The 26,063-nt window shown below is 48.7% G+C and overlaps 1 protein-coding gene across 5 annotated transcripts in view; it reads left to right on the forward strand.

Annotated features, from left to right (window-relative positions):
- Positions 1 to 26,063, forward strand: part of SNX8 (sorting nexin 8) — a 95,173-nt gene that overhangs the window by 41,665 nt on the left and 27,445 nt on the right. For 2 of the 5 annotated variants that reach the window (XM_037815225.1, XM_037815226.1), the window contains exon 1: positions 11,394 to 11,528. The exons of 1 other annotated variant lie outside the window; for it this stretch is intronic. In XM_037815225.1, the coding sequence (XP_037671153.1) occupies positions 11,435 to 11,528 (94 nt within the window). In that variant the 5' untranslated portion in view covers positions 11,394 to 11,434. Of the gene's footprint in view, positions 1 to 11,393; positions 11,529 to 22,991; positions 23,188 to 26,063 lie in introns of those variants that run through there. 2 more of the 5 variants (XM_037815227.1, XM_037815229.1) reach the window with 2 other exon arrangements.

Raw genomic sequence — 26,063 nt, forward strand, 5'->3', positions numbered from 1 at the left:
TCTGATTTACTTTAGTCCTAACCAAGACTGTTTTGTTCATGTCTCTAATTAAAGTCTGATCTCTTTTTCAGCTTCTTTAACAGTTGCTGAATGGGGTAATGCTGATATTCAGAGGTGCTGAACTGTGGCTCTGAGTCTCAGGTGTCACACAGATCCCTGAAGTTCCAGGGACTGACCAGGTTATACACAAACAGCTCAGCATCTCAGAGTTTAGAAATAAACCATATTTAATTTAATTTTGCTCTTTCCTTTTCCTTTCCCTTCTATATTACTTAGGGTTCTCTAGGGAAACAGAATCAATAAGAGATATCTATAAATATAAAATTTTATAAAAATGTCTCACATAACTGTGGGTATGCATGAGTCCAAATTCCGTAGGGCAGGCAGCAAACTGGCAACTCCAGTGAAGATGTTTGATGAACTCCTCAGGAAATGGACTGGCAACTTTGATGAACTCCTCAGGAAACGCTTCGCTGGTTAGCCAAAGAAGTGAAGGTGCTCTATCTGTCTTGCTTAAAAGTCTTCAACTGATTGGATTAAATCCAGCTGATTGAATTCCCTCATTGTGGAAGATAGGCCCTTCGTGGATGTCATCAGTCACAGCTGCAGCCAACTTAATGATGATTTAATAAACCAGCCTTCTGATTTATTAACCAGCCACAAATGTCCTTGCAATAACGGTTAGGCCAGTGCATGCTTGACCAGACACCTGGGTACCATCACCTGGCCAAGTTGACACATGAACCTAACCATCACACCTTCATTTGATGTATTTTACATTTTATTTGCTCTTATCGTTGAAGTTTCCTATGGTAGAGGCTCGCATCCTTCATTTCAAACATTTCTTATTTTCTAATATAAGCACTTAGAGGCATATATTTCCCTCTAAGCCCCTCTTTAACTGCATCACACAAACTTGATGTATTGTCTTTTCACTATTATTCAATTCAAAATATTTTAGATTTCCCATATGGTCTCTTCTTTTAGAATTCTGTAGTTTACTTTCCAAATATCTGAGGATTTTTGAAATGTATTTGGGTTATTGGTTCCTAGTCTTTATGTGGTTTTAGGAGCATTATATCTTTTTGAAGAAGTGACCTTCTTAACATTATGAAATATTCTTCTTTATTTTTGGCTATCTTCCTTGTCTTGAAGGTCTAATATTAATACAGCCACTCCAGCCTTCATTTGATAAGTATTTTCATAGCATATGTTTTTTCGTCCTTTTACTCTTAATCATCTTTGTCCTTATATTTAAAGTATGTGTATGGCATATAGATGGTCTCTATCTTTTCATTGGAATATTCAGTCATTTACATTTAATATAATGACAGATATGGTTGGTGTTTTGGATTGGGTTGTGTCTCCCAAAAGACATGTTCACGCCCCCCAGTCCCTGAATGTGGCCCCACTTGGAAATGGAATCTTTGAAGATATGGTTGGTCATGGCGAGACCAAGCCAGATGAGGATGAGCTCCAATCCAACACGACTGGTGTCCTTGTAAGAAGGGGACAATTTGGCACAGATGGACAGAATGCCATGTGATGATGGAGGCAGAGGTTCAAAAGCTGCAATTTAAGAAGTGTCAGGGCCACTGCAGAAGCCAGGAAAGAGGCTTGGTGCGGATTCCTCCCCGCAGACCTCAGAAGGAGCCTGGTCCTGCCAGCCCCTCGATTTCAGAGGCCTGGCCCCCAATCTGTGAGGCAGACGTTTCCACTGCTTTAAGCCCCATACTTTGTGGGACTCTGTAATGAAAGACCCAGGAAACTAAGGGAGTTCATTATCATCCACCATACGGCTCTTTGTTTTTAAAATTTCCTATCTGTTTCTGCTCCTTTTCCTCCATCTATGACTTCTTTTAAAATAATTGGGAATAGGTGAGAGAGGATCTAAGATGGCGGCATAGAGAGGAGTGGAAGCTAAGTAGTCCCCCTGGAACAACTTAAAAAAACCAGAAACAACTAATAAATAATCCGGAATAACTGCAGGGGAACAGACGTGATCGTCTACTCATCATACACCAACCTGAATTGGGAGGAATGCCCGAGATCACAGCATAAAATCTGTAAGTAAGAGCCGCGGATCCAAATCGGGAGACCCCTCCCCCACAGCCCGAGCTACAAAGCCTCGTGGTGCCAGAGAGAAGCTCTCTCCCAGCAAGTGAATACAGCTCAGCTGAGCTGCAACTGGGGTTTTAATTAGCGAGTGTGAACTGCTTACTACGAGGTACGAATCCCCAACAAATAGACAGAGGCTTTGGGTGACGACTGACCTTGGAGAGCTGGAGGGTTGCCTCGTACTAGCTCTGTTCCTTTTTCAACTCAGTGGAGAAAGCCTTGGCCATTTTCAGTTCCCAGTTCTGTGACCCAGACAAAGGTATAGCACAGGCAGAGAGAGACTATTGAAATGCTAATGACCTCCCCCTATCTATCTTCTCTAAGAGGCATCTATCTTCTCTAAGAGGAAAGGGGTGGGGCCCAGCTCTACTACCTGCCTTTCATTCAGAACTTACACCAGTCAAGAATTATAGGCTAATCTTTGCATCAGGCTGGGAGCGCCCCTGCATGGCCCGGTGGCCCGGGGCTTCCCTTGAGGGACGACGCACACTAGTGACGTAGCACAGCCTTCCCTCAGCAGAGGTCCTGGAAGATCACAGCTGAGAAGGGGGGCCTGCTCAGAAAACCCAGGGATGCTACGTCAATGCCGGTGGTTCGTGGGTCACCGACAGAGAAAATCTGGGGCAAAACTGAAGGCTTAGGCTCTTGCAACAGCCTTGAATTTCTGGGAACACTTGGGAGGTTTGAATATTAAAGGATCCCTGCTTCCCTGATCACCCAGACACACGCCCCACATTCAGGGCGGACAGCTACAACAACAAACCCAAACTGAGTTCACCAGCTGAACCCCACAAAAATCATTTCCCCACACACCACAGAGACAGAGTTGGGGAGAACTGACTTGAGGGGTATAGGTGACTTGCAGACGCCATCTGCTTTTTAGCTGGAGAAAGTATATGCCACCAACTTGTATTTCTGAAAACTTAGATTGGTATTTTTTTTTTTTTTTTTACAACTTGAAAGAACCCTATCAAGCAAAGCAAATGCCAACAGGCCAAAAACAACAGAAAATCTTAATGTATATGATATACCGGATGATATGGAGAACCTGATCCCAAACACCCAAATCAAAATATCAGAAGAGACACAATACTTGGCACAATTAATCAAACAATCACAATCGAGGAACAAAAACATGGCACAGGATATAAAAGACATGAAGAAGATCATGGAGCAGGATAAAAGGGGCATAAAGAAGACCCTAGAAGAGCATAAAGAAGAAATTGCAAGAGTAAATAAAAAAATAGAAGACCTTGTGGAAATAAAAGAAATTGTTGGCCAAATTACAAAGACTCTGGATACTCATAATACAAGATTAGAGGAAGTTGAACAATGACTCAGTGTCCTAGAGGTCCACAGAACAGAAAATGAAAGAACAAAAGAAAGAATGGAGAAAAAAATCGAAAAAATTGAAATGGATCTCAGAGATATGATAGATAAAATAAAACGTCTAAATTTAAGACTCATTTCTGTCCCAGAAGGGGAAGAAAAGGGTAAAGGTCTAGAAAGAGTATTCAAAGAAATTGTTGGGGAAAACTTCCCCAACCTTCTACACAATATAAATACACAAAGCATAAATGCCCAGCGAACTCCAAATAGAATAAATCCAGATAAACCCAGTCCAAGACATATTCTGATCAGACTCTCAAATGCTGAAGAAAAGGAGCAAGTTCTGAAAGCAGCAAGAGAAAAGCAATTCACCACATACAAAGGAAACAACGTAAGACTAAGTAGTGACTACTCAGCGGCCACCATGGAGGCGAGAAGGCAGTGGCATGACATATTTAAAACTCTGAGAGAGAAAAATTTCCAACCAAGAATACTTTATCCAGCAAAACTCTCCTTCAAATTTGAGAGAGAGCTTAAATTTTTCACAGACAAACAAATCCTGAGAGAGTTTGCCAATAAAAGACATGCCCTACTTCAGATTCTAAAGAGAGCCCTACCAACAGAGAAACAAAGAAAGGAGAGAGAGAGATAGAGGATTTTAACAGACATATATAGAACCTTACGTCCCAAACCACCAGGACACACATTTTTCTCTGGTGATCACGGATCTTTCTCCAGAATGGACCATATGCTGGGACATAAAACAAGCCCCAGTAAATTAAAAAAACAACAACAACAAACAATTGAACATTTTTAAAGCACATTCTCTGACCACAATGGAATACAAATAGAAGCCAATAATTATTGAATTGTAACTCCACTATTTACTTCCTACAGGATATAAAATACACAAACTCTAATGACAAATCAGTGGTTTTGAATTCAATGTAAAACATGTAATTTTTGACAAGAACTATATAAAGGTGGGGGAATGGAGGAGTATAGGTACATAGTTTATGTGTCCTATTGAAATTAAGTTGGTATCAAAGAAAAACAAGATTGTTATGGATTTAAGAGTTTAATTTTAAGCCCCACAGTAAACAAAAGAAATTATCAGAGAATATGACCATAGAGATGAAAAGTAGAGTATGGGTTAAGAGAAATGGGGGAAGGGGCAATGGGGAGTTAAGAAATGAGTGTAGGGTTGCTGTTTGAGGTGAAGGGAAATTTCTAGTAATGGATGGTGGGAAGGTGATAGCATTACAACATTCTAAATGTGATTAATCCCACTAATGGAATGCTAGGGAGGGGGTGGAATGGGAAGATTTAGGCTGTATATATGTTTCCACAATTGAGGAAAAAAAAAAAGAGACATTCTAAATTGATGACAATTGAATGCCAAGGATGATCCTGGATGGGATCTGAGGATTGAGGACAGGAGGCTCAAAGGGACACAGTTGAGACATAAGGAAAAGGAAATATAGAATGTAAGCTTTGTATCATTATTGAATCTCTTGTACTTCTTAGCTGCGCTTAATGGGATTGCATAAAAGAATGTTCTTGCTCATGGGAATTGTATAAGTGAATTATAGTGTATGTTCAAGGATGTGTGCAGCTAGCTCTCATGTTCAGAAGACAGAGCAATAGATGATGGATGATAGATAGGGAGAGAGGGAGGGAGGGAGGGAGGGAGGGAAAGAAATAGCAGTGTGACAACATGTTAAAGTTAGTGGATCAGGGTATCAGGGTGGGGTCAGGGAATGCTGGAGTTCTGTGTATGGGGTTTGTATTGTTTTTGCAACTGTTCCTATAACTTTGGATTTATTTCAAAATAAAATGTAAAAAAAAAAAAAAATTGGGTGTTTTTAGAACCCCTTTCCGCTCCACTACTTGCTTATTGTCTATACCTCCTTGCTTTGTTTCTTAAGAGGTTGTTCTAGATCAGCGGTCAGTGATGTCTTCTGTAAAGGTCCAGATGGTAAATATTTTGGGCTTTGTGGACATGTAGTTTCTGTCTGAGGTCCTCAGCTCTGCTGTTGTAGCATGAACGCAGCCATGGGCAATATATAAATGAAGGAGCCTGGCTGTGTTCCAGTAGAACTCTATTTGCAAAACCAGAGAATGTGCCGGATTTGGGCCCTGCTCAGGGAACCATGTGCATCTTTAACGTCTCATAGTCAAACCGCAGTGTGTTAGTGTTCTGGTTACAAAATGGCTTTCTCCCAGGACGTTCCTCTCCAGGCTGCAGTTCCTCAAAAATGTCACTCTTAGTTGCACTTGGGGTATTTGTCCTTTCTCAGCTTCTCCAGAGCAAGAGTCTGCTTTCAGTGGCCATCTTCAAACTGTCTCTCATCTGCAGCTCCTGTGCTTTCTTCGAAGTGTCCCTCTTGGCTGTAGCTCCTCTTCAGAACATCACTCACAGGTGCACTGAGTTCCCTTTGCCCGTCAGCTCATTTATATGGCTCCACTGATCAAGGCCCATCCTGAATGGGTGGGGCCACGCCTCCATGGAAATATCCAATCAGTCATCACTCACAGCTGGGTGGGGCACATCTCCAAAGAAACACTCAAGGAAATCTAATCAAAACTGATCACTTCTACCCACACAAGATTACATCAAAGATAATGGCGTTTGGGGGACACAATACATTCAGACTGGCACAGTTAGCATGCCGTGTCTCCTCGGTGAGCCCTCTGGGTGACCCACTGCTGTGACCCTTTCTTCTTTCTGAGGAACTAGCAAATGTTGTCAGCCACACTCTTGACTTTCTCCACAGAGCACTTTCCCGCCAGTAAGTCTCCTGTCTCTTCATCTTCTGAAATCTGGATAGGCTAAGAATTTCCCCCAAAATCAAGTCTTGGTTCCTTTTTGCTTAGTAGTCCTTCCCTCATATATCTCTTTCCTCTTGCATTTTACTACAAGCGGTGAGAAGAAACCAATCACATCTTCAGTACTTTGCTTGGAAATTTCCTCAGCTCATATCCAAGCTTATCATTTATGTCTTGCTTTCTATGTGCCTGTTAGAAAAAATTCAGTTACGCTTTCTGCCACTATGCAACAAGGATCCTCCTTCCCGCCAATTTCTAGTCATGTGTTCCTCATTTCCTTCTGTGTCTTCACTAACAAGAGTCATAAAATGAACATCAATATTTCTAATAAATGGTCTGTTCAAGGCAATCTATACTTTTCCTGTTGTGCATCCCCCAAATTCTCCCAGTCTCTACCCATTACCCAATTCCATAGCCACTTCCACAATTTTTGTGTGTGTGTGTCTGTTTCAGAAGCGCCGCACTTCCAGGCTCCAGTGTCAGCATTTGATTTTCAAAGGATGCGGTATTCCATTGTAGAACTCTCCAGCAATATGTTCTTCCAGGCTCCCGTTAATGGACACTGGGATTGTTTCCAGTTTCTGGCCACTCGAATGAGGCAGTTATGAATGAGCCTTTCTGTGACCATATGTTCTTATTTCTCTTGGGTGAGTATCTAGCAGTGGGTTGTTCTTTGCCCACTACTCAGCCCAGTGTGGACAGCCTGCTTCCCTGCTGCTCCTGAAGGCTGGAAGCTCTTCCTTTCATCCGTGCTGACTCTGTTCAGGGAGTTCAGGACTTTTTCCCATCCTTTCCAGGACTTAAGGCCTCCTCTCCTTGGCCCAAATGATCAGACCTTTATTACTTACGAACGCTCTGGGAGTTGTTTGGCTTCAGCTTTCATTCATCCTTGTAGCTTGAGGTTGCCACTTTATAACTGGCACCTCTTCTTGCTTTTGATGTCAGCTATGTGTTAAAAAACATTTGGGGATAAAATTTTAGCAGCATTTCTGGGTGTTTGGAGCAGCGGGGTGACTGTCGTCCTGCCTCAGTTCAAAGCATCATAAAAAGTCTCTGGTTTAAACCTTAGCCTTTGGGGAACAGTGCTTTGGAGTGGGCAATTTTAACATATCCACTTAACGTGTGAGCAAACCGAAGCAGAAGGAAGTTAGTAAGGAAACCAACATTTTAAAGATATTTTAACATTTGTGGGGCTCAGGGAGGTTGTGAACAAGTCTCTTTAATCTAGCCAGGAATTTTAGAGTGGACATTTGAGAGGCAGTGCCTGGGGAGGTGTCTCACAGTGTCCTGGGAGGATCTGAGTCCACTAACTGCACGGTATAGAGTGAGATGATGCTGGGTCAGCACTTGGCACAGTTCCTGGCACATAGTAAATGCTCAGTCATTGTTGGGGGCTGTTAACACTGCTAATAAAATTATTACAATGTTCTCAGGTTTTAGAGCCCCCATCCAATTAGAGCCTCTGCCAGTTTGGATGTATTATGTCCCCCCAAACTCCATATTCTTTGATGCAATCTTGTGGGGGCCGATGTATTAGTGTTGATTAGGTTAGAACCTTTGGATTAGGCTGTTTCCATGGAGATGTGACCCACCCAACTGTGGTAATACCTTTGATTGGATTATTTCCACAGAGGTGTGGCCCTGCCTTTCAGTGTGGATCTTGATTGGTTCCCTGGAAACCTATAAAAGCTCACAAACAGAAGGACCATAGAGCAGCTGCAGCTTAGAGAGACATTTTGGAGAACACCATTTTGAAATGCAACCTGGGAGCAAGCAGACACCAGTCACGTGCCTTCCCAGCTAACATAGGGTTTCCAGACGCCATCGGTGTTCTTTCTGGTCCCCTTGTGATTGGGTGGGGCCCCTACTGTTGATGCCTTTGGACATTTTCATGGCCATAAGACAGTAACTTTGTAACCAAATAAACCCCCTTTATAAAATCCAATCCATTTCTGGTGTTTTGCATAAGGGCAGTGTTAGCAAACCAGAACAGAGCCCTGGGCAGCTTCACATCCACCCTCCTGAAACACAAGCTATGGGTAGACCAGAACTCCCCAATTAAGAGTGTTGAGAAGAAAGTCCTAGTTTTTCAGCACAGGGTTAAGCTGTAGGGGTTACGAGCAGGCCTCCAGTCCTAGCCTGCCTGGCTCTTAACCCCAGCTCTTCTGTTGACTAGCTGCGTGGTCTTAACATGTCTAGCTTTTCTAGCATGTCTAACTTTTCCTTTGTCTGCAAAATGGAGATAATCATACTAATACCTCTTAGGTTTATTTTAAGGGTTAGGCAAGATTCTAAATGAGAAGCACTTAGAAGAGTGTTGGGTAATAGTAGGCACTCAATAAATGCTAGTGTGGTTACTATTTAGTGCAGTTCACCACATATTTCTGGCTTTCTGTCTTCCAGGCACATGGTGGGATTGTACCTCCTGGTCCTCGTGTGATGAGGTGGGGCCCCGTCGCTGCTTTTGGCCAGTGAGTGCAAGCAGGAGTGCTGTGCCTCACTGCTGGGCCTGAGCATTCCATGGCCTAGGCAAGACCCCAGAATGTTCAGTTGCTGAAATTCAAGATGGCGGCCACCCCATTGCCCTGGCCCCTGGGTGGCTCTGAGAAGTGCTCTGATTCCCCATCAGAGGCATGCGATTTGGGTGAGATGTAAACTTCGGCTGTTTCAAACTTCTGAGATTTGAGATTGTTACTGCAGCATGATACAGCCTATCCTGACTTATATGTTAGCTATTATTGATATTTCTAGAATGCACTCCCTAAGAACTCTTTTCGAAAGGTCCTCTGCAGGGCTTGGGAATCCTTGTGTTTTTGTAGGATGATTGGCAGTGGTTCCTCTGTGCGCGTTCACCTCCGTGGCCCTGACCGCAGAGATCCCAGTGTCCACTGGCACCATTAGGTCTGACCCTGTGTCCCAGGTTTCTGTCCATTTGCCTCTCTAGTTCTTATTTTCTTAGCAATAACTGAGGGACTAAAAAAATTAACAGTAATATCATTAGAGTTTTGCCACTAATCAAAATACTTTAAAAAGGAGAATTTCTCTTTCCTATTTACAGTTCCTTGAATGAAACAGGAACTGTGTGTGAAATTGGCTTCTTTGGCATGGATCTAAAGAAAGCTCAGAGTCACAGGTAGCAGTTATATGCAGACATATTTCATTTCCCATTTCCAGACAACTCGGTACCCATTAGCCACACCTGGAAACACAGTCACGGTCGTAAGGGCTGCCTTCTTTCTCCTGGAGAAATGCAGGATTTCAGGATTAGCAGGAACTCGGCAGCATTCCTCAGTCCTGTGTCCTTCCTCCCAGATCACGAGCATGAGCTTCCCCCTGGGTGGTGTGAGAACTGTGCTGTGTTCCGCTCTTGTCCTCAAGGCGTCAGGAGCTTGTGCAGGGCGGCTCCCTCCAGCCTGTCAGCCACACAAAACCTGGCACCTGGTAAGTGCTTGGGAAATGTTTGCAGAAATAAAACCAACTTTTCAATTAGTTCAGTGGTTTCCTAACTTGGCTGCTCCTTAGAATCACCTGGGGAGCTTTTTAAACTATCCCCAAACTTGGCCATACCTAGAGCAATTAAATCAGAACCTGTGGGTTTCAACGCTCCCCAGGTGGTTAGAAAGTGCAGCCAAGACTGAGAGCCACTTAACTAGAGGCTGTGTGGCCATATGTCAGGGGTGTTAATATCAGGGAATAGATTCACTATATTATGATTCTTGAATAATGTCTAATTTTACACTAGTATAATGCTTTACAGGCTCCAGGTGCTGTGTGCTTCTCAACATCTAATAAAGATTTTGAAATCTAGTGGGGGACAGAGATTTGCACCAAATAATACCAGGAAGTCAGAGAGTGTGTGTGTGCTGGGGGGTGTGGAGCCCGGGAAAGTGCTGAGTGTGTGGTTTGATGGCAACAGCAGCTGAAAGGAAGCCCAGGGTGGCGTCAGGAAGCAGCATCAGCCGGGGGTTGGGTGTCAGGGTCCTACAGTGTCCCACTGTGACTTAGGAAAGCTGCATTCTCCACCTGGAAGGTGGGTAGGCTAAGGGTGGGGAGAGAATTTAGATTGCCGCTGCCCGTGTGGCTGTCCCTGGGTGCTACTGAGGCAGGTTCCAGCAGCCACAGCCAGAGGGAGAAGCTCCCTGGGGACGCAGGGTGTCTGGGTTCGCGGTCACTGGGTCATCTGCCTGGACGTTGTGGGCCAAGATCCTGGGGCCCTGCCCAGCTCCCAGCTTCCTCTCCTGCCTTTTTCACTCCCACAGCACCAAGGCATTGGCCAGCGGGTGGAGGCCTCGGAGCCTCCGCCCCTGCTGCACCTCCACCTTGGCTCCTCATTCTTCAAGCCTCAGGTATCCGTCCATCCAGGGACGCTTCCTCTACATCAGTCTGGGCGAGGTGACCCTCTACTGGGGTGCCCCCACAGCTAATCAGGACACTTTCTCTACTCTGGACACCTGTCCCTCCTACCTCCAGACAGGAAAGGTATCTAATGCATCTGTGAGTTGTCAGCACCTGCACTGCCAGGAGCACCTTCCTGATCTGCAGGCGGCAACCAGTAGACCTGAGTGAGGTAGTGAAGGAGGGTGAGCGAGTGAATGAATGAGTGGGTGAGTAGATGAAAGAGGGGCGAACTAGTTGAGGGAATGGGTTGGTGGATGAGTGAATGAATGAGTGGGTCGGTGGGTGAGTGTGTGAATGAGTGGGTGAGTAGATGAACGAGGGGCGAACTAGTTGAGGGAATGGGTCGGTGGATGAGTGAATGAATGAGTGGGTGGGTGAGTGAATGAATGAGTGGGTCGGTGGGTGAGTGTGTGAATGAGTGGGTGAGTAGATGAACGAGGGGCGAACTAGTTGAGGGAATGGGTCGGTGGATGAGTGAATGAATGCGTGGGTGGGTGAGTGAATGAATGAGTGGGTCGGTGGGTGAGTGAACGAGTGAATGGGTCTATGGGAGAAGGAATGAATGAGCGGGTGGGTGGGTGAGGGAACGAATGAGCGGGTGCCTGAGCGAGGGAGCGAGGGAGCGAGGGAGTGGAGGGAGGGCGGGGCGGGTGAGCGCCCCGGCCCGGCCCCGCCCCTCTAGGCCCCGCCCCCCGAGGCCGCGTGGCCGGGGGAGCCCCGGGCGGGCGCGGGAGGAAGTCACGTGGGCGCGCGGGCTCACATGACTGGCCGCGCGATGGACCCGCTGTCTCCCGCGGCAGCGGCGGCGGCGGCCGAGGCGGAGGCGGGCGAGGAGGCGGACCCCGCGGCTGCAGGTGAGGCCGTCGCCCCGTCCCCGCCTCGAGCGACCCCCGGCCCGGGCCGCAACTGCTCCGCCAGCCCGCCCGGGCCACTTCCTGCTCCGCGGGCGCCCCGCTGCCCGCGCCCGCCCGGCCGACGCCTCAGCCCGACCCCGGCCCGAGCTGGGCAGCCTCCGGCGCCGGCGCGCCCCGGCTCGGTTCCCAGGCAGGCGCCGGGGCTGGGGCTGGGGCTGGGGCGTGGGCTCCGGCCGCGGGCTGCTGCCAGGGGCTGCTTGCCCGGCCCCGCGTCCCGGCGCGAGCCTGCCTGCGTCCCGCGTCCCCCGTCCCGCCGCGCCTCCCGGCCCCGCGCCCCCAGGCCTCGCGTCCCCCGACCCTGCGTCCCCCGTCCGGCGCCCCAGGCCCCGCTTCCCGGCCCGAGCCTGCCCTTTCTCGCGCCCCCCAGCCAGACAGCCCTTCCCGCCGACCCCCGGCTTCCTGGGGCGCCTCCCGCGCAGCCGAGCCGGGCCCCCGGGGCACCTTCCAGGGCGGGGCTCCCCGGGCCCCGCCGCCTCCCGCAGCTTTGGGGCTTTCCTCAGGCTCGCCCCGTTTTCCACTCTGGCCTCCTTGAAGTGCGCGGCCTCGGGCAGGTAGTTGCCCTCTCCGTAAGCCGGAGCTTGGACTTGTCTTCAGTGGCTGGGGATTAAGGTCGGAACAGTTAAAAGAAGGCGCGAGGCGTGGCTTTTCCAGGCGACCCTCGTTTTAAAAGTTCCGTCCTGCAGTCCGCGTACCTGGAGAGTAGACGCAGGTGGTGGCTGGTGTTCGTTGGGGGGGGGGTGGCACGCACAGTGGGGGTGTCAGGAGGAGGCAGAAAAGTGGGGAGCTCACCCATCAGGGAGAACGGGGAGGGCGGGGTGGACGGACCCCGCGTGTACCTGTGGCCCTTCAGTTTCTGTCTGTGTGAGGTGAAAGCCTCCATGGTGCTTCCTGTGGGTCTCAGATTTGTCAGGTGTGGGCCGGTTGGCTCCACCCTGTGTCTGGACCCCTGACTGGGGGGACCCTTCCGCCTGAAAATGGGAGGCTGTGGTGGGATTGGAAGCTTCTGCGTGGGACTGTAAAGCAGTTGAGCTGCTGGCTGCCTTCTCCGCAGACACAGGGCCTGCAGGACTGACCCCGAGGCTGCGGTCCTGGGTGAGGGACAGCGCGGGCCCTGGACTCCCTGAGCTCTGGGCTCCCCCCCGCCACCCCCCGGGCTCTGGGCTCCGCCTGCCCCTTGGCGACTCCTGGAACCCCCACAGAAGCTGGCCTTCCTGGGGACTTTGTTGGAAGTACTTGTGTAAACTAGTGCTCTGCAGTTTACAGAGCCCTTTCCTTTAGCCCAGCGAGACTCAGTGTGACGCACAGACTTTTGGGGCATAGCCCATCATTTAATTCCACTTAAAACCGGCCTGCACAGACTTTTGGGGCATAGCCCATCATTTAATTCCACTTAAAACCGGCCTGCACAGACTTTTGGGGCATAGCCCATCATTTAATTCCACTTAAAACCGGCCTGGGAGGGAGTTAAAGTGGTGTAACAAACCTTTTTTACATCGAGAAAACTAAACCCATTGCCTCCGGAAGATCATTCTAATTGTGCCCGTAACTCATAGAGGAGGAAGAGCGTGGCGTGTGCCAGGGCCTCTTTTGTGGAGGGTGAGTGTAAGTGCCTGCTTTGGTTTCCCGGGCTGCCCATGCTAATCCCATGAAGTGGGTCCGCTTAAACAGTGGGAATTTACTCGCTCACAGTCTTGAGGCCGGGAAAATACCCAGATGGAGGCATCATCAAGGCGATGCTTTCTTCCCAGAGCCTGGCTGGGGGCCTTGGGCTCCTCCTTCCCGTGGCTGGGTGCTTGGCGGTGGCATCGTCTGCTCGTCTGGCTCTTCCCTTCCTGGTTTTGTTGATTCCAGCTTCTTGCTTCCTTGGCTTTCTCTGTTTGAATTTCATTCTCTGTCTGAATTTCATTTTCTCTGTTTGAATTTCATTCTCTCATCAAGGACGTCATGATGTGGGGCTTCCCCAAAGCAGCCCGACAGGGGCCACGCCCATGAGAAAGGACTAACTTTAAGGACGTGTTTCTCTGGGGTCACCAGTTCCGGAGCATCATGGTCAGCTTTCACCCGGGATCTCAGAAAGTGTCGCGAGTGACCAAGGGGACTCGGCTAAGGTTCACTGGAGAGTGTAGGGAGTGGGGGGTGGGGGCCGGTGGATGTGGGAGCAGGGAGGGCACGGCAGGGACTGTGTCCTGGAGGGGACCCCGGGTGGGTGAGTCAGAGCAAGAAAACCTACACCTTTGAGGTTGCAGGACCTGGAAGACAGTTGACTGCAGGTCGTTCTGATTTCCTGAAGGACTTGTGGTTTACGGGGACACACAGTGCATCTGCTCTTTCCTGTTGAGCTACACAGGCCGGCTGCTGACAGGTAGCCGGAGCCCCTCCCGGCAGAACTGGTGGTGACCACAGGCCTGGGGGTGTGTGGTGCTCTTGAGGATGTGAAAAAATGGTTGTGTTCACTGCAGTTTTGAGCATTGGCTTTTATTCTGTTTGAATGCTTTGAAGCTTAGGCTGTGAATGATCTTAAGTCACTCCCTTCTTAAAAATCTACCTTTCAATTCTGCAACACATAGGTAAGTGCCTTTTCTTTAAAAAAAATATGAAATGTCTTAGATAGCCCATTTCAGCCACCACCTCCCCTCCCAAAGGTGACCCTGGTATGTTTTACAGGTACCTGTACCCCTTTGCCGTGTGACCTGACCTGCACAGGTCCTGGTGATGAGGAACTTTGGGGATCCCTTATCTCCTCTCAGAGATAGATTCCAGAGGAGTGGAATTGCTGGGTCCTGGGGTTTGTGCATTTTTGTTTGTTTGTTTTAACAGATACTGACAAATTATCCTTTCTGGTGGCTGTAACCAGTTCACACTTCCAACAACTTTTCTCATAACCACGTCAACACCAAATACCATGTTGACTCCCTTCAGACTCATAACAAATAAGAAAGTGTTTCATTTTGTTTTAATTTCCTTGATTATTAGTGAGGATGAAATTCTTTTCCTGTGTTACTCTCTTTGTACAGCCTCTCTGAACTGATCGTTTCTTAGGAGCGTGTCCTTTTTCTTACCAAATTGTAGAACTTCTGTCTTTTGGATGCTGACTTGGATTTTTATATTGAAATTATAACTCAAAATGTCTAATGGACTGGAACATTCTGTTCTCTACTCAGGTTAAGAATTTTTCTCACTGCGTACTTTGAGGTTATGAAGCTCAATGATTGTGATAAAATGAGAATGGCAGAAAGTGAGTGTGGCACCTGCTTGCCCGTCTGCTCTGGAGGGCGTGTAAATTGAGCCTTTGGGTTGCATAATGCACAGATGAGAAAGTGCAGGTCGGCACTGTGCGGTGTCTCTGCTTCAGTCCAGCCTCTAGACCTGGGCTCAGTGTTAGAACCAGGGAGAGTCCGGCTTTCCTTCCTCCTGTCTGGCTCAGTTGATGGCATACATTTCACCAGTCAGGAGCCTCTGAGCCATTTGTCTGCTCGAGATCTTGGGGTCCCCCTTGTTTTCTAGAGTCGTGTCTCCGCCTGTGGGTCCCAGTTCCGCCACCGCGGGCCTCGAGCTGTAACCGCCAGCCCTCACCTGTTGTTTCCTCCCTCGTGCTGCTCCCCTCCTTCTCTGGGGATAAACGTCTATCAGAATTCACTGAGCTGTCACTGAAGATGTGCGTTTCGTTGTGACTGCCTCTTGCCTCAAAGCGTCATCAACCTTAAGGGGAAAGCCCTCCTGCACCCCCGCTACACACACACATTTGGAGAATAAACTCCTGAGGGGTGGAGATGGAGTCATTTTTCTTTACCTCTCAGTATCTGGAATAATACCTGCTCTGTAGGAGGGGCTCAAATGTTTGGATAGAATTACATTTTTATCAGGTTTCTTTTTAAGATAACTCGTGGCCCTGTAAACAGTTTTTGAGTTATTGGTCTTTAAACTATGTCTCCCTGCCCCCTGGCCCCTAGGCCCCAAACATACTATTTGCAAGGTAAAGTGTGTCCATTTGAAGAAAGAGGAACTAACTGAATCACTATTATGTCGAATAGATTTTGCCAGAATTTGTGGTTAGCGAGAAAGTGAAGTGTTCCTGGCGGGGAATTCTGTTTTGGTGTTATTTTTTCCTTCCTAAGAAAAGTGTAGCACAGAAAGAGATGTTCTGCCCCTTGGGGAAGAGGTTCAGGGGCAGGGGAGGGGCTCAGCCGGCATCACGTGCTGCCTGATAAAGAGCCTGGGGTCAAGCAGGAGGTGCACCGGGCTCCAAGGACCGCTGCGGGGGGGCAGGGAACCCTACTCTCTGTAGAACTGTGGCGTTTTCATGCTTTACCTATTTTTATTACAGAAGCATTAAAAAAAATTCTGATCGAACTCAAGGGATAGAAGTTTTTTGGTGAAAGTGTTTTGGGAAAATATCACTATTAAACTATCTTGGAGGTTCCCAATTAATAAAAAGAAAGAAAGAAAGAGCAACTAAAGAGACAATGACAGTTAAATGATGCGATACATGATCCTGGATGGGACCCAGCAGGAAGGAGAAAAGGCTTAGCGGGACATTCCTGGGACACGTGAAGGTTTGTGTCAAGCTTGATGACTTGGCTTGGGGTCGTTGGGTGGTTGCAAGGGGGGTGTCCTTGTTCTTGGGAAATACACATGGCGGTCTTGAGTGTTCCAAAAATGGATAGGTAAATGGACGACAGACAGATGGATAGGTGGATGAGTGGATAGAAGTATAGATGGATGGAGTGACTTGGCAAATGAGGCAGAAAGTTGGAACTGGTGGATCTGGGTGTCTGGCGGCTAGAGGTGTGTTGGAGTGCTCTGTTTGGGATTTGTATTGTTCTTGTGGCTGTCCCATAAGCTTGAATGTATTTTGGAATAAAATACATATCTCTGAGGCCTCTCTTGGGTGGTCTCAGGCAGCCGAGATCTGCGTCCTGCCAGGTGGAGGGCCCGGAGACTCTGGAACCAGGTGGGCTGTTCCAGCTGTGGCTGTGGGAGAGCACGCCTGGCTGCTTCTCTCGCGCGCACTGGGTGCTTTTGTGGGCAGCAGGGGCCTCTCAGCCCTCATAGGCATCTTGGAGTTTGTGTGCTAAGCAAGGTCAAAGTGAGGTGGCATGACGTTTGATTGATTTCCAGGGAAGCTCGCCTTGGATTAGAGAAGGTTGGGGTCAGGTAGTATTTGTGAAGTGCAGTGTTATGTTGTTTTCCAAGTATTTCCTGTAACCCAAATTATGCTGCTGTGGTGTTGTCTATCAGAGGCTTTACAAATGAGTTGTAATCAGAACCAGCAAAATGTTATTGTATATGATTTGGTGCCTTGAGAAAATTTTGCTATGCAAGTAATATAACTACAAGTACAAATGTTTTTTTAGAGAAATCATCCATAATTCTGCAACTTCACACAACTTCATTTTAGTGTATTCCTTTTTTCCTATGCATATGCTTTTTTATATAGTTATCATCATAGCTTATGCACACTTTTGCAGTCCATTCTTTCCACTTTATCTTTTTCTAAACTGCCAAGTAGTTTTCATAGATTTTTTGTTTAATGTCTGCATAATAATGCATCAAGAAATGCAATAATTGGACTTCTGAAGTTGAGATAGATACTCTTGATGTATGTTTTCTAGAAAATGATTCTTTAAATTGAATCAGATTTAAAAATCTCTTAGTGATTGTACTTTGTACAGAACACAAAATCTCTTTCCCATCATTGTCTCCAACCTAACTGGTTTCCCACCCAGAGGCAACCACTGTTATCAGTGTGGTTTGCCGAATCAGAGTTTCAGAGGGAGAGCGATGTCCTAAGATGTCCTTAGAGATGTCCTGTTCAATAACCTTATTTTACAAATTGCGGACCTGCCTCCTTTACCCAGTGAGGCTGATGAAGGAAGCCGTGCAGAGAAATACAGACTGTGACTCAGATTTATAAAGTAAAAAACTTGCAGAAACAAATTACATTGTTCAGGGATGCTTACACAGGTAATGTAACTATAAATGGGAACCAAGGAAAATACCATAAACTAGGCTAGTTTCTGCCTCTGGTAGGGAAAGGGGGTTCTGCTCTACAAGGGGGTTTCTGGGGTGTCGGCCTTGGTTCTTGGCCTGGGCAGTGGCTGCACTTGTGTTTGCTATACAGCTCTGTTAAATTGTGTATAGAAATGTTGTGCTCTCTTCTGCACGTGTTTTATACATTTCGCAGTGAAGAAGGTTGTGGGGAAACTGGGAGCTGAGACTTCAAGTGGACTTGCCAGCAACACACAAAGCTTGGCAGGCAAAGCTGGGGGCAAAGGCCCTTGTTTTAAAATAATTTGGGGGGAATATTTGGACTCCCTTATATCCACTCCCTAATTCATGCTGGGTTCACTTCCAGGGAGGTGTCCTATAGTGAAGTAATGGGTTTTACGGCATCACCCCTGCCCTGTGGCCTCCGCTCTCCCTGACGTGTCTGGGTGCTGTGGGCTCTGGCCGACAGCTTGTTGGGTCTGACTATCTCGGGGGCCTCTGGTGCAGCAGGAGGGACGCCTGGAGGCTGCCCATGTCTCTCCCCAGGAGAGGCCATCTCCTTCAGGAGGGTCAGGTGATACGTGTGACTTCGCCCAGTTAATTATCTTCAGACCACGATTTCACCTCCGACTCGTGAGCCCTTCCGGTCTCGGCTGGGGGTGGACCGGCCACTTTCTGCTGGTGATCCCGTAAGGGAGACTTACAGTGGCCTTTTCAGCTCCTTGGAATGCGAGGCAGCCCCTGTGTGCATTTCTTTATCTCAGGGTTTCACGTGACCTGCTGGCCTGCCTTCTGGGTCAGAGAGCCCAGTAGGGAGGCTTCAGGGAAGTTTCTGCAGAGGTTGGAAGTTGTTTTATCCAAGTGTGTATTTCCCTGAGGACGGGATGTGTCTGGGTGGAAGCTCTTCCTGCCTCTGCCCTGTTTGCTGAGAGATTTCTGTTTCGGCCACGCGGTGCTCTTGGCGGTGGAGAATGGGCTGCGCTGTCATCTGCCCCTTACTGGGCACGCACTGGGGCTCTTTGGAGGCCTTGCACATAAGAGAAGTTCATCTTAGTAATCCTGGGAAGTGAGCGTTTCTCTCATTCTTATTTACAGATAAGGGAACGGACATACGCAGAGGTCCTGTGACTGGCCAGCAGGTGGGGGGGCTGGGGCTCCAGCCCGGGCGGCCTGCGTCCACTCCTTCACTGGGTCCACACTGCTCCTTGCTACAGTGGACTTAGGCAAACGTTTGTACCTGGCATTTTTTTTTTTAATTGAGGTGAAATTGACAAAGCATAAAATTAACCATTTTAAAGTGAATAATTCTGTGGCATTTAGTACATTCACAGTGTCATGCAACCAGCAACTCTCTCTGGTTCCAAAACATGTGCATCACCCCAAGCAGAAACCCTAAAGCCCTTAAGCGGTTGCTGCCCCTTCCTTGGGCTCCCCAGCCCCTGGCGGCTGGCCGTCTTTGGATTTGTCTGTCCTGGCATCATGTGCGAGTGGAATTGCCCAGGATCTGGTCTTCTGTGTCTGTATTCTTTCATAGTGTTTTCGAGGTTCAACCACTGTGCCCAGTGTTTTATGACTCTCCTTTTAGGATTTGCTTATGACCATTTTATCCAAACATCCCTAGACATGGAACTTTTCCTTTTTAGAGGGTATTTCTTATAGTGAGATATTTACATGACTTTTACCATAACTGCTACCTAAGTCTTTGTTCTCTTTTTGGAAAGGGAATGTGTTTAAAAATAATTAAACAGGACACGAGCATGTGGCTTGTGCTAAAGTAGTTTTTGTGAGAGATCGGTTCCTTGTATAGGTGGAGCTTGGGTTTAAGCTGTGCAGTGTGCCTACTGAAAATACTTAGTTCAACCTGGGGAACTGGCTGGAGGACCGGGTTGGTTTCCAGATGAGCTGATGGAATATCTCCTGGGGTTTCCAGCTCTCAAAAAAACACATCACTTCAGAAATTCTGGAAAGCACTGGCTGAGCGCCTCCTCAGCCAATTAAGTATTCAGATGACAGCTGTCGTTGAACAATCTTGGAGTATTTGGGTACAGAGACCCCAGATAACACTCGGTCCTTCTTTTGCATGGAAAGCTAGGTCTCCAAATTCAGGGTGTATTTTGTTGTTGGGGGGGGGGGACTGAGTAAACCTTTCTTGCCATGGCATTTTTCACAGTTGTAACCCGTTCACACCGACTTCCTAGGTATGACTTCTCGCTGGTCCCCTGCCGCCTTCTTCGTCTCTCCTTCAGGCAGCTGGAAGGCAGGGGCCGTCTCGTTCTCTGTGGTGCCTACTGTAGATAAATAAATGTTTGTTTAAATGGGTTGGATTGCATCCCACTTGGCTTATAATGTGGGATGAACGCATGGGATTTTATTTAAAGGGAGCTAATTTGGTCGCTAATGCAGATTCTCTGTTTAACCTTTATTATGGTTGAGGCAGAGTTAGTCCTGCCCGGTATTTTGGAATATTTTAACATACATGTCATGAGATCCTAGAAAACCTGAGATGGGTTAAAAACAAACAAAACCAAACAAACCCCACAAACATTGAATTTAGTTAAATGGAGAAGAGGATTATTTTTGGAACTTTGAACTCCACCTCTGTAAGTTATTCCAAGAGTCCTCAAATTTGCCAAAACAGTATTCCTTTTAAACTCTGGAAAAAGTCATTGGGCCTTCCCAAATATAAACATCTCAGAAGCGAGGGCTGCGAGGGGTTTTCTGAGGAGTAAACGGAATTGGACGGTGCCCTCCGGAAGCGGCGGGCAGGTCCATGGCACTGGTGCCCTTGTCTGGCTGCGCACTGGAAGGAAGCGGAAAGACGGGCCTGTTCTCAGCCTCGGCTGCGGGTACGTGACGTCTCACGCGAGCCTGTGATGTTTTCTTTCCCCTTAGTGATCTCTTGCATCTCCGTTGGAAAGGAACAGCCACCATGTAGTTCAGGAATGTTCCGTGTGAGATGTGAGGGGTGGGAGAGTGAGTCAGTATGTGACTGAGAGTGCGTGTGAATGAGTGTGCTTGTATGTGAAAAAGTGTGCGTGAGTGTGAGCGTGTGCATGTGTGAATGAGCGTGCTTGCACGTGAAAGGGTGTGTGCGTGAGTGTGCAAGCGTGTGCGTGCATGCGAGTGTGCTGTGTATGCTTGCGAGTGTGTGTGAGTGCGTGTGTGCATGCGAGTGTGTGAGTGTACGTGTGTGAATGAGCGTGCTTGCATGTGAAAGGGTGTGTGCGTGCGTGTGCGCGCGTGCGAGTGTGCGCGTGTGGCTCGCGTGTGGCTCGCAGGTCTCGGTGGTGCTCCGGACGAGAGCCTGCCCTGCCGCGGTGGACCCCGCCCTGCCGTGGAGCGGCTCCCTCGCTCTGCCCCTCCGTCTGGGAATTTGTGTCTGTCCCCAGGTCCCTTAAAACAGGGACGCCTGTGCCCCGGGCGTGGAGCTAGCTGCTTCCTGGTGGATTCTTTCCTGAGCCTCGCAGCTGGCGCGTGGATGGTCTTGGCCTCGTTGTGGGGAAGAGAACAGTCAGTGCAGAGCGAGTGTCCGTAGCCCCAGGGTCAGTGTGTCCTTGGGAAGGCCCTTGGCTGGCATCCGGGAATTTGGGCTTCTGGAGGTTCCCATGGGCCTTGCCTGGCGGCTGAGCGGCTGCCAGCTCCTAAGCCGTTCGCGCAGACACCGTGGTTGATGCGGAATGCCTGTCTCCTCCCAGGAGTCGGGAATTCGGTACATGCCGGCAGGGGGCGTCTTTGTGGCCAGCCCCCAGGAGAGATCCTGTCACTGGGTCTCTGAGGAGCATAGACGGCAGCACACCCGGGTCTTCAGAGCTCGGTGCTGGGGCTCAGGGCGCCCCGTGTGGCTTGGTCGGTGCTGGGGGGACTCGTGGCGCCCCGTGTGGCTTGGTCGGTGCTGGGGGGACTTGGGGTGCCCCGTGTGGCTTTGTCGGTGCTAGGGGGACTCAGAGCACCTCGTGTGGCTTGGTCGGTGCTGGGGGGACTCGGGGTGCCCCATGTGGCTTGGTCGGTGCTGGGGGGACTCAGAGCACCCTGTGTGGCTTGGTCGGTGCTGGGGGGACTCGTGGCGCCCCGTGTGGCTTGGTCGGTGCTGGGGGGACTTGGGGTGCCCCGTGTGGCTTTGTCGGTGCTAGGGGGACTCAGAGCACCTCGTGTGGCTTGGTCGGTGCTGGGGGGACTCAGGGTGCCCCGTGTGGCTTGGTGCTGGGGGAATTTGGGGCACCCCATGGCTCAGTGCTGGGGGATTTGGAGCACCCCGTATGGCTCTGCTGGGAGAACACCTTGGGAGCTTGCCCCCGGTTTTCTCCAGCCATGGCCCTGAGCCTTTCGCTCTGCTGATTCTGCTCTAATAAGCTGGATGCCCATGTGCTGAGTTCTGAGTCCCCCTAGGGTGCCCCGGACCTGGAGGGTGGTATCGGGAACCTCTGGCACAGAAGTGGGGCCTCATTGGGGTCTCTTCTGATGTAATGATACACCTTTTGTGTACTCTTTGGCCAGTGTATGTCTTCTTTGGAGAGATGTCTATTCCTGTCCTCAGCCCACTTTTAAATTGTCTTTTTAAATTGAGTTGTGAGAGTGCCGTATGTATTCTAGATACAGGTTCCTTTTCAGCTACATGATTTGCAAATATTTCCTTATTCTGTCAGTGGTCTTTTCACTTTCTTAGCACAGAAGTTTCCAGCTTTGATCTCTCTCTCTCTCTCTTGCTGCTTGCCTAAGAGGACTCTGTGTAACCTGAGGTCCTGGTGATGTGCACGCCTGCATTGTCTTCCAAGCTTTCCCAGTCTTGCTCTCATGTGGAGGCCTGGGGTCCAGCTGAGTGAATCTCAGGGCCCAGCTCCCTTCTGTGGCGTGCGGACACCCAGTGGTCCTGAGTGTGCCCCTGGGCTCAGCTCTCCTGAGGATCGGAGCTCCCTAAGGGGGTTGCCTCCTGGTCGGGGAGGACCGTGAACGAGGCAGGGCCAGGGAAGCTCAGCGGGAGGGCGGGGGGGATGGATGGACACCAGGCTCGGCAAGCTCTGTGCTGTTGAGTGGCGTTTGGACTGAACTTTGGAGGGTTGAGAGGATTCAGCTCAGAAATTCTCAGCTAATAAATGAGAAGTTAGTTCTACTTTGCTTCCAGGTGAAAACACTTACTTCATTGCAGACTAATGGAAAAGGCTCTTCCCTGGCTGTGTAGGTCACTTATCCTCGTGGCTGGTCACAGCTTCTGTCGTCAGTCTCCCTGGGCGGCCGCGAACGAGGCCTCGGTGGAGGTGCGGTCCTGCTCGGTGGGGGCTGTGTCCGCCCGGGCTCACTGTACCAGCCCCCCAGGCAGCTCCCGGTCTGGCAGGCACTTCTGCTTCCGGCTGCAGCTCGCCGGAGCGTGGTGCCTGCCGCTGGCGAGCCCTCGTGGGAGACCCGGGGCCAGCAAGGCACCTTGGGTCTGGGCGGTTCATGGAGCCTCCTGGCCCCTAAGAGCTAGGTTCCTTCTTTCCTGTGCCTCTGCCATGTGCTGGGCACCGTTCTGGAGATTCTGGATGGTTCTGCCTGTGGGTAAAGCAGCCCCAAGCCCCTGCTCTCCTGGAGTTCACTGTTGGAACAGGAGGAGGGCAACATTCCATAGATGAAAGAAGTGAGTGGTACATGGCAGATGCTCGGGGAAAACAAGGAGAGCCAGAGGGAGGCCCTCGAACGGGGAAGGTGTTGGTGAAAGTTCACTGGTCACTGAGAAAAATGGGTGGAGGGGGTGACTTCTGGGCGAGGGTTTGAAGGAGGTGAGGGAGTGCCAGGGGAGTATCTGGGGTAGAGCATCCCAGGCAGGGGAAGCAGCTGGTACGGTGGCCAGAAGGCTGGGGTCCTCTGTAGTGTTTAAGGGGCAGTCAGGAGGCTGGGGACGCTGCAGGGAAAGCAGCATGGGGGGCTGTAGGAGATGTGTGTGCTCGCCACAAGATGCACACGCTGCTGTTTGTGAGCGGTGGTAGATTTGAGGGACCCACCATCAGCTGCTGTTTGTGGGGAGGTGGTAGATTTGGGGGGACCAGGCATGAGCTGCTGTTTGTGGGGTGGTTGGAGGTTTGGGGAACCTGGCATAAGTATTTGTGGGGGGGGGTTGGGGGATGTGGTGGGACCTTGCACTGAGCTGTCTTCTCCCTTGTGATTGCTACTCTGATCTTCAGTTACAGAATTAAAATCTTAGTTTTTTTCCTTTTTAAATGCTACATTCCCTGGATTTTCACTGTACCGCTACAGTGACTGCAGAGTGGCTGAAGAATGCCTTACTTGATATCTTCTCTTAGTGGTGGTATGTGATACATAAAAGCCACCCAGGAAAGTGTCTGTCAGCAGGAAAAACTGCAGAATTTCTCTAGGAATCGATTCTAAGAATGCAGCAAAAACTTTATTTATGGAGCTCTTCTTCACATTATTTATAACAGCAGCAAACAGTTAACAGGAGAATGGCTATGTGCTTTTTAGTCCCCTGCTGTGAAACACGGTATATACGTCACAGGTGATGGTTCTAGAGGCCACTCCGAGCTGTGGGATGATGGCTATGAGGCAGAGGGAAAAAACACAGCACATCAGCCAATTGCAGCTGCTTTGGAGAGCCGCTCCCACCAGCCTGGCACCGCCAACCACGAGAGCCTTCCTGGGGGTGGCTGCGTGGGAGGACCCGGAGCCCTGGTCAGAGGGGAGGGAGCACGGCGGGCGAGTCCACCTGTGCAGTGTGGGAACAGGCAGACCGGTCGGTGGTGCCCTCGGGGAGGCCTGGGGGGCTGCTTCTGCCTAATTTCCCTACCTGGGTGCCGTTAAAGGCGTGTTCTGTTCGAAAATTGATTGTGCTGAACGGTCATGATATCTGCACTTTTGTGTATGTATGTTCTATTTTTTATCATACATAATTCACTATGGTGTGTACATCTGCTTTATGGATACTTAGGTAGGAAAGGTGCAGAGACCTGCCTGCACGTGGAGCACATCGGGCCCCAGGTGGTGGCTGTTTTTGGATATGAATGGGAAGGTGAAGGGGCTGGTGCAGATCTGTAACATTTTCTTCCTCTAATATTTTTTTAGGGAAAAAACCCACAAACTGTTAACTTTAGTGAAGTCTGGGTGGTGAATATATGAATTCTGATATTTTCTGGACTTTGTATGTTGGAAGTATTTCACACTTACAAAGTGTAAATACTTTCTCAAAGGTTATATAGGAAAAAGAGTGGATGAAAATGAAACAGTGATCATTTTAGAGAGGCTGGAATGTGGTTATGTAGAAACATGGAAACATGCTTAATATTTTTTAAAAACAATATACTTGGCAGATTATAACTGTTACGCATGTGGAGAGGACTATGCAAAAATGAATATGGCAGAATTGCAGGATTCAAGATTAACATGCAAAAATCAGTTGTATCTCCATACATAGCAATGAACAATCTGAAAAGGAAATTAGAAAGACAATTCTGTTTACAATCACATCAAAAAGAATAAAGCATCCAGGAATAAATATAACCAAGGAGGCGCAAGACTTTTATACTGAAAACTACAAAGCATTGCTAAAGAAATGGAAATACATCCCATGTTCATGGTTTGGAAGACTTAATATTGGTAAGATGTCAGTCCTTTCCAAAGTGTTCTACGGGGTCAGCGAAATCCCTGTCAAAATCTCAATGGCCTTTTTTGCAGAAACAGAAAACAAGTGATCCTCAAATTCATATGGAATCACAGGGGGCTCTGAATAGCCAAAACGGTCTTGAAAAAGAACATGTTTGGAGGTCTCACACTTCCTGATTTCAAAACCTCCTGAAGCTACATAATCAAAACAGTGTGGTGCCGGCTGAAGGACAGACATGAGCAGTGGGCCTGAGACTCCAGGAATGAACCCACACACCTGCGGCCAGTCGCTCTTCACCACGGGAGCCAGGTGCGGTCAACGGGGAAAGAAGAGTCTCGCAACACACGGCGCGGGGACAGCTGGGTTTTCCCAGGCAGAGGCACCCAGTTGAACCCTCACTCTAGACCATGTTCAAAAATTAACTCAAAATGGATCAAGGACCTAAATATAAGAGCTAAAGCTATAAAACTCTTGGAAGAAAACATGGGAGTAAGTCATCATGACCTTGGGTTTGGCAGGAGTTTTTTAGATTTGACACCTAAAGCGCAAGCAACAAAAAAATAGACAAATTGAATTTCACCAAAATTATAAACTTTTGTACATCAAAGAATATCATCAAGAAAATGAAAAGACAGTCTTCCTGAATGGGAGAAAATACTTGCAAATTGTATATCTGAAAGAGGTCTAGTACCCAGTGTAAGGAACTCATACAACTCAACTCAAGCACAAAAAAAAGACCAGCAACTTAATTTAAATGGGCAAAGAACTTGAATGGGCGTTTCTCCAGAGGAGATCTGTACATGGTAAGTGAGCATGTGAAAAGATGCTCAATGTCGTCAGGGAAATGCAAGTCAAAGCCATGATGAGATATACCCCCTAGGAGGCTATGATCCAAAAAA

This window comes from Choloepus didactylus, chromosome 21 (assembly GCF_015220235.1).
Source record: "Choloepus didactylus isolate mChoDid1 chromosome 21, mChoDid1.pri, whole genome shotgun sequence".
In the NCBI taxonomy this organism is placed as follows: domain Eukaryota; kingdom Metazoa; phylum Chordata; class Mammalia; order Pilosa; family Megalonychidae; genus Choloepus; species Choloepus didactylus.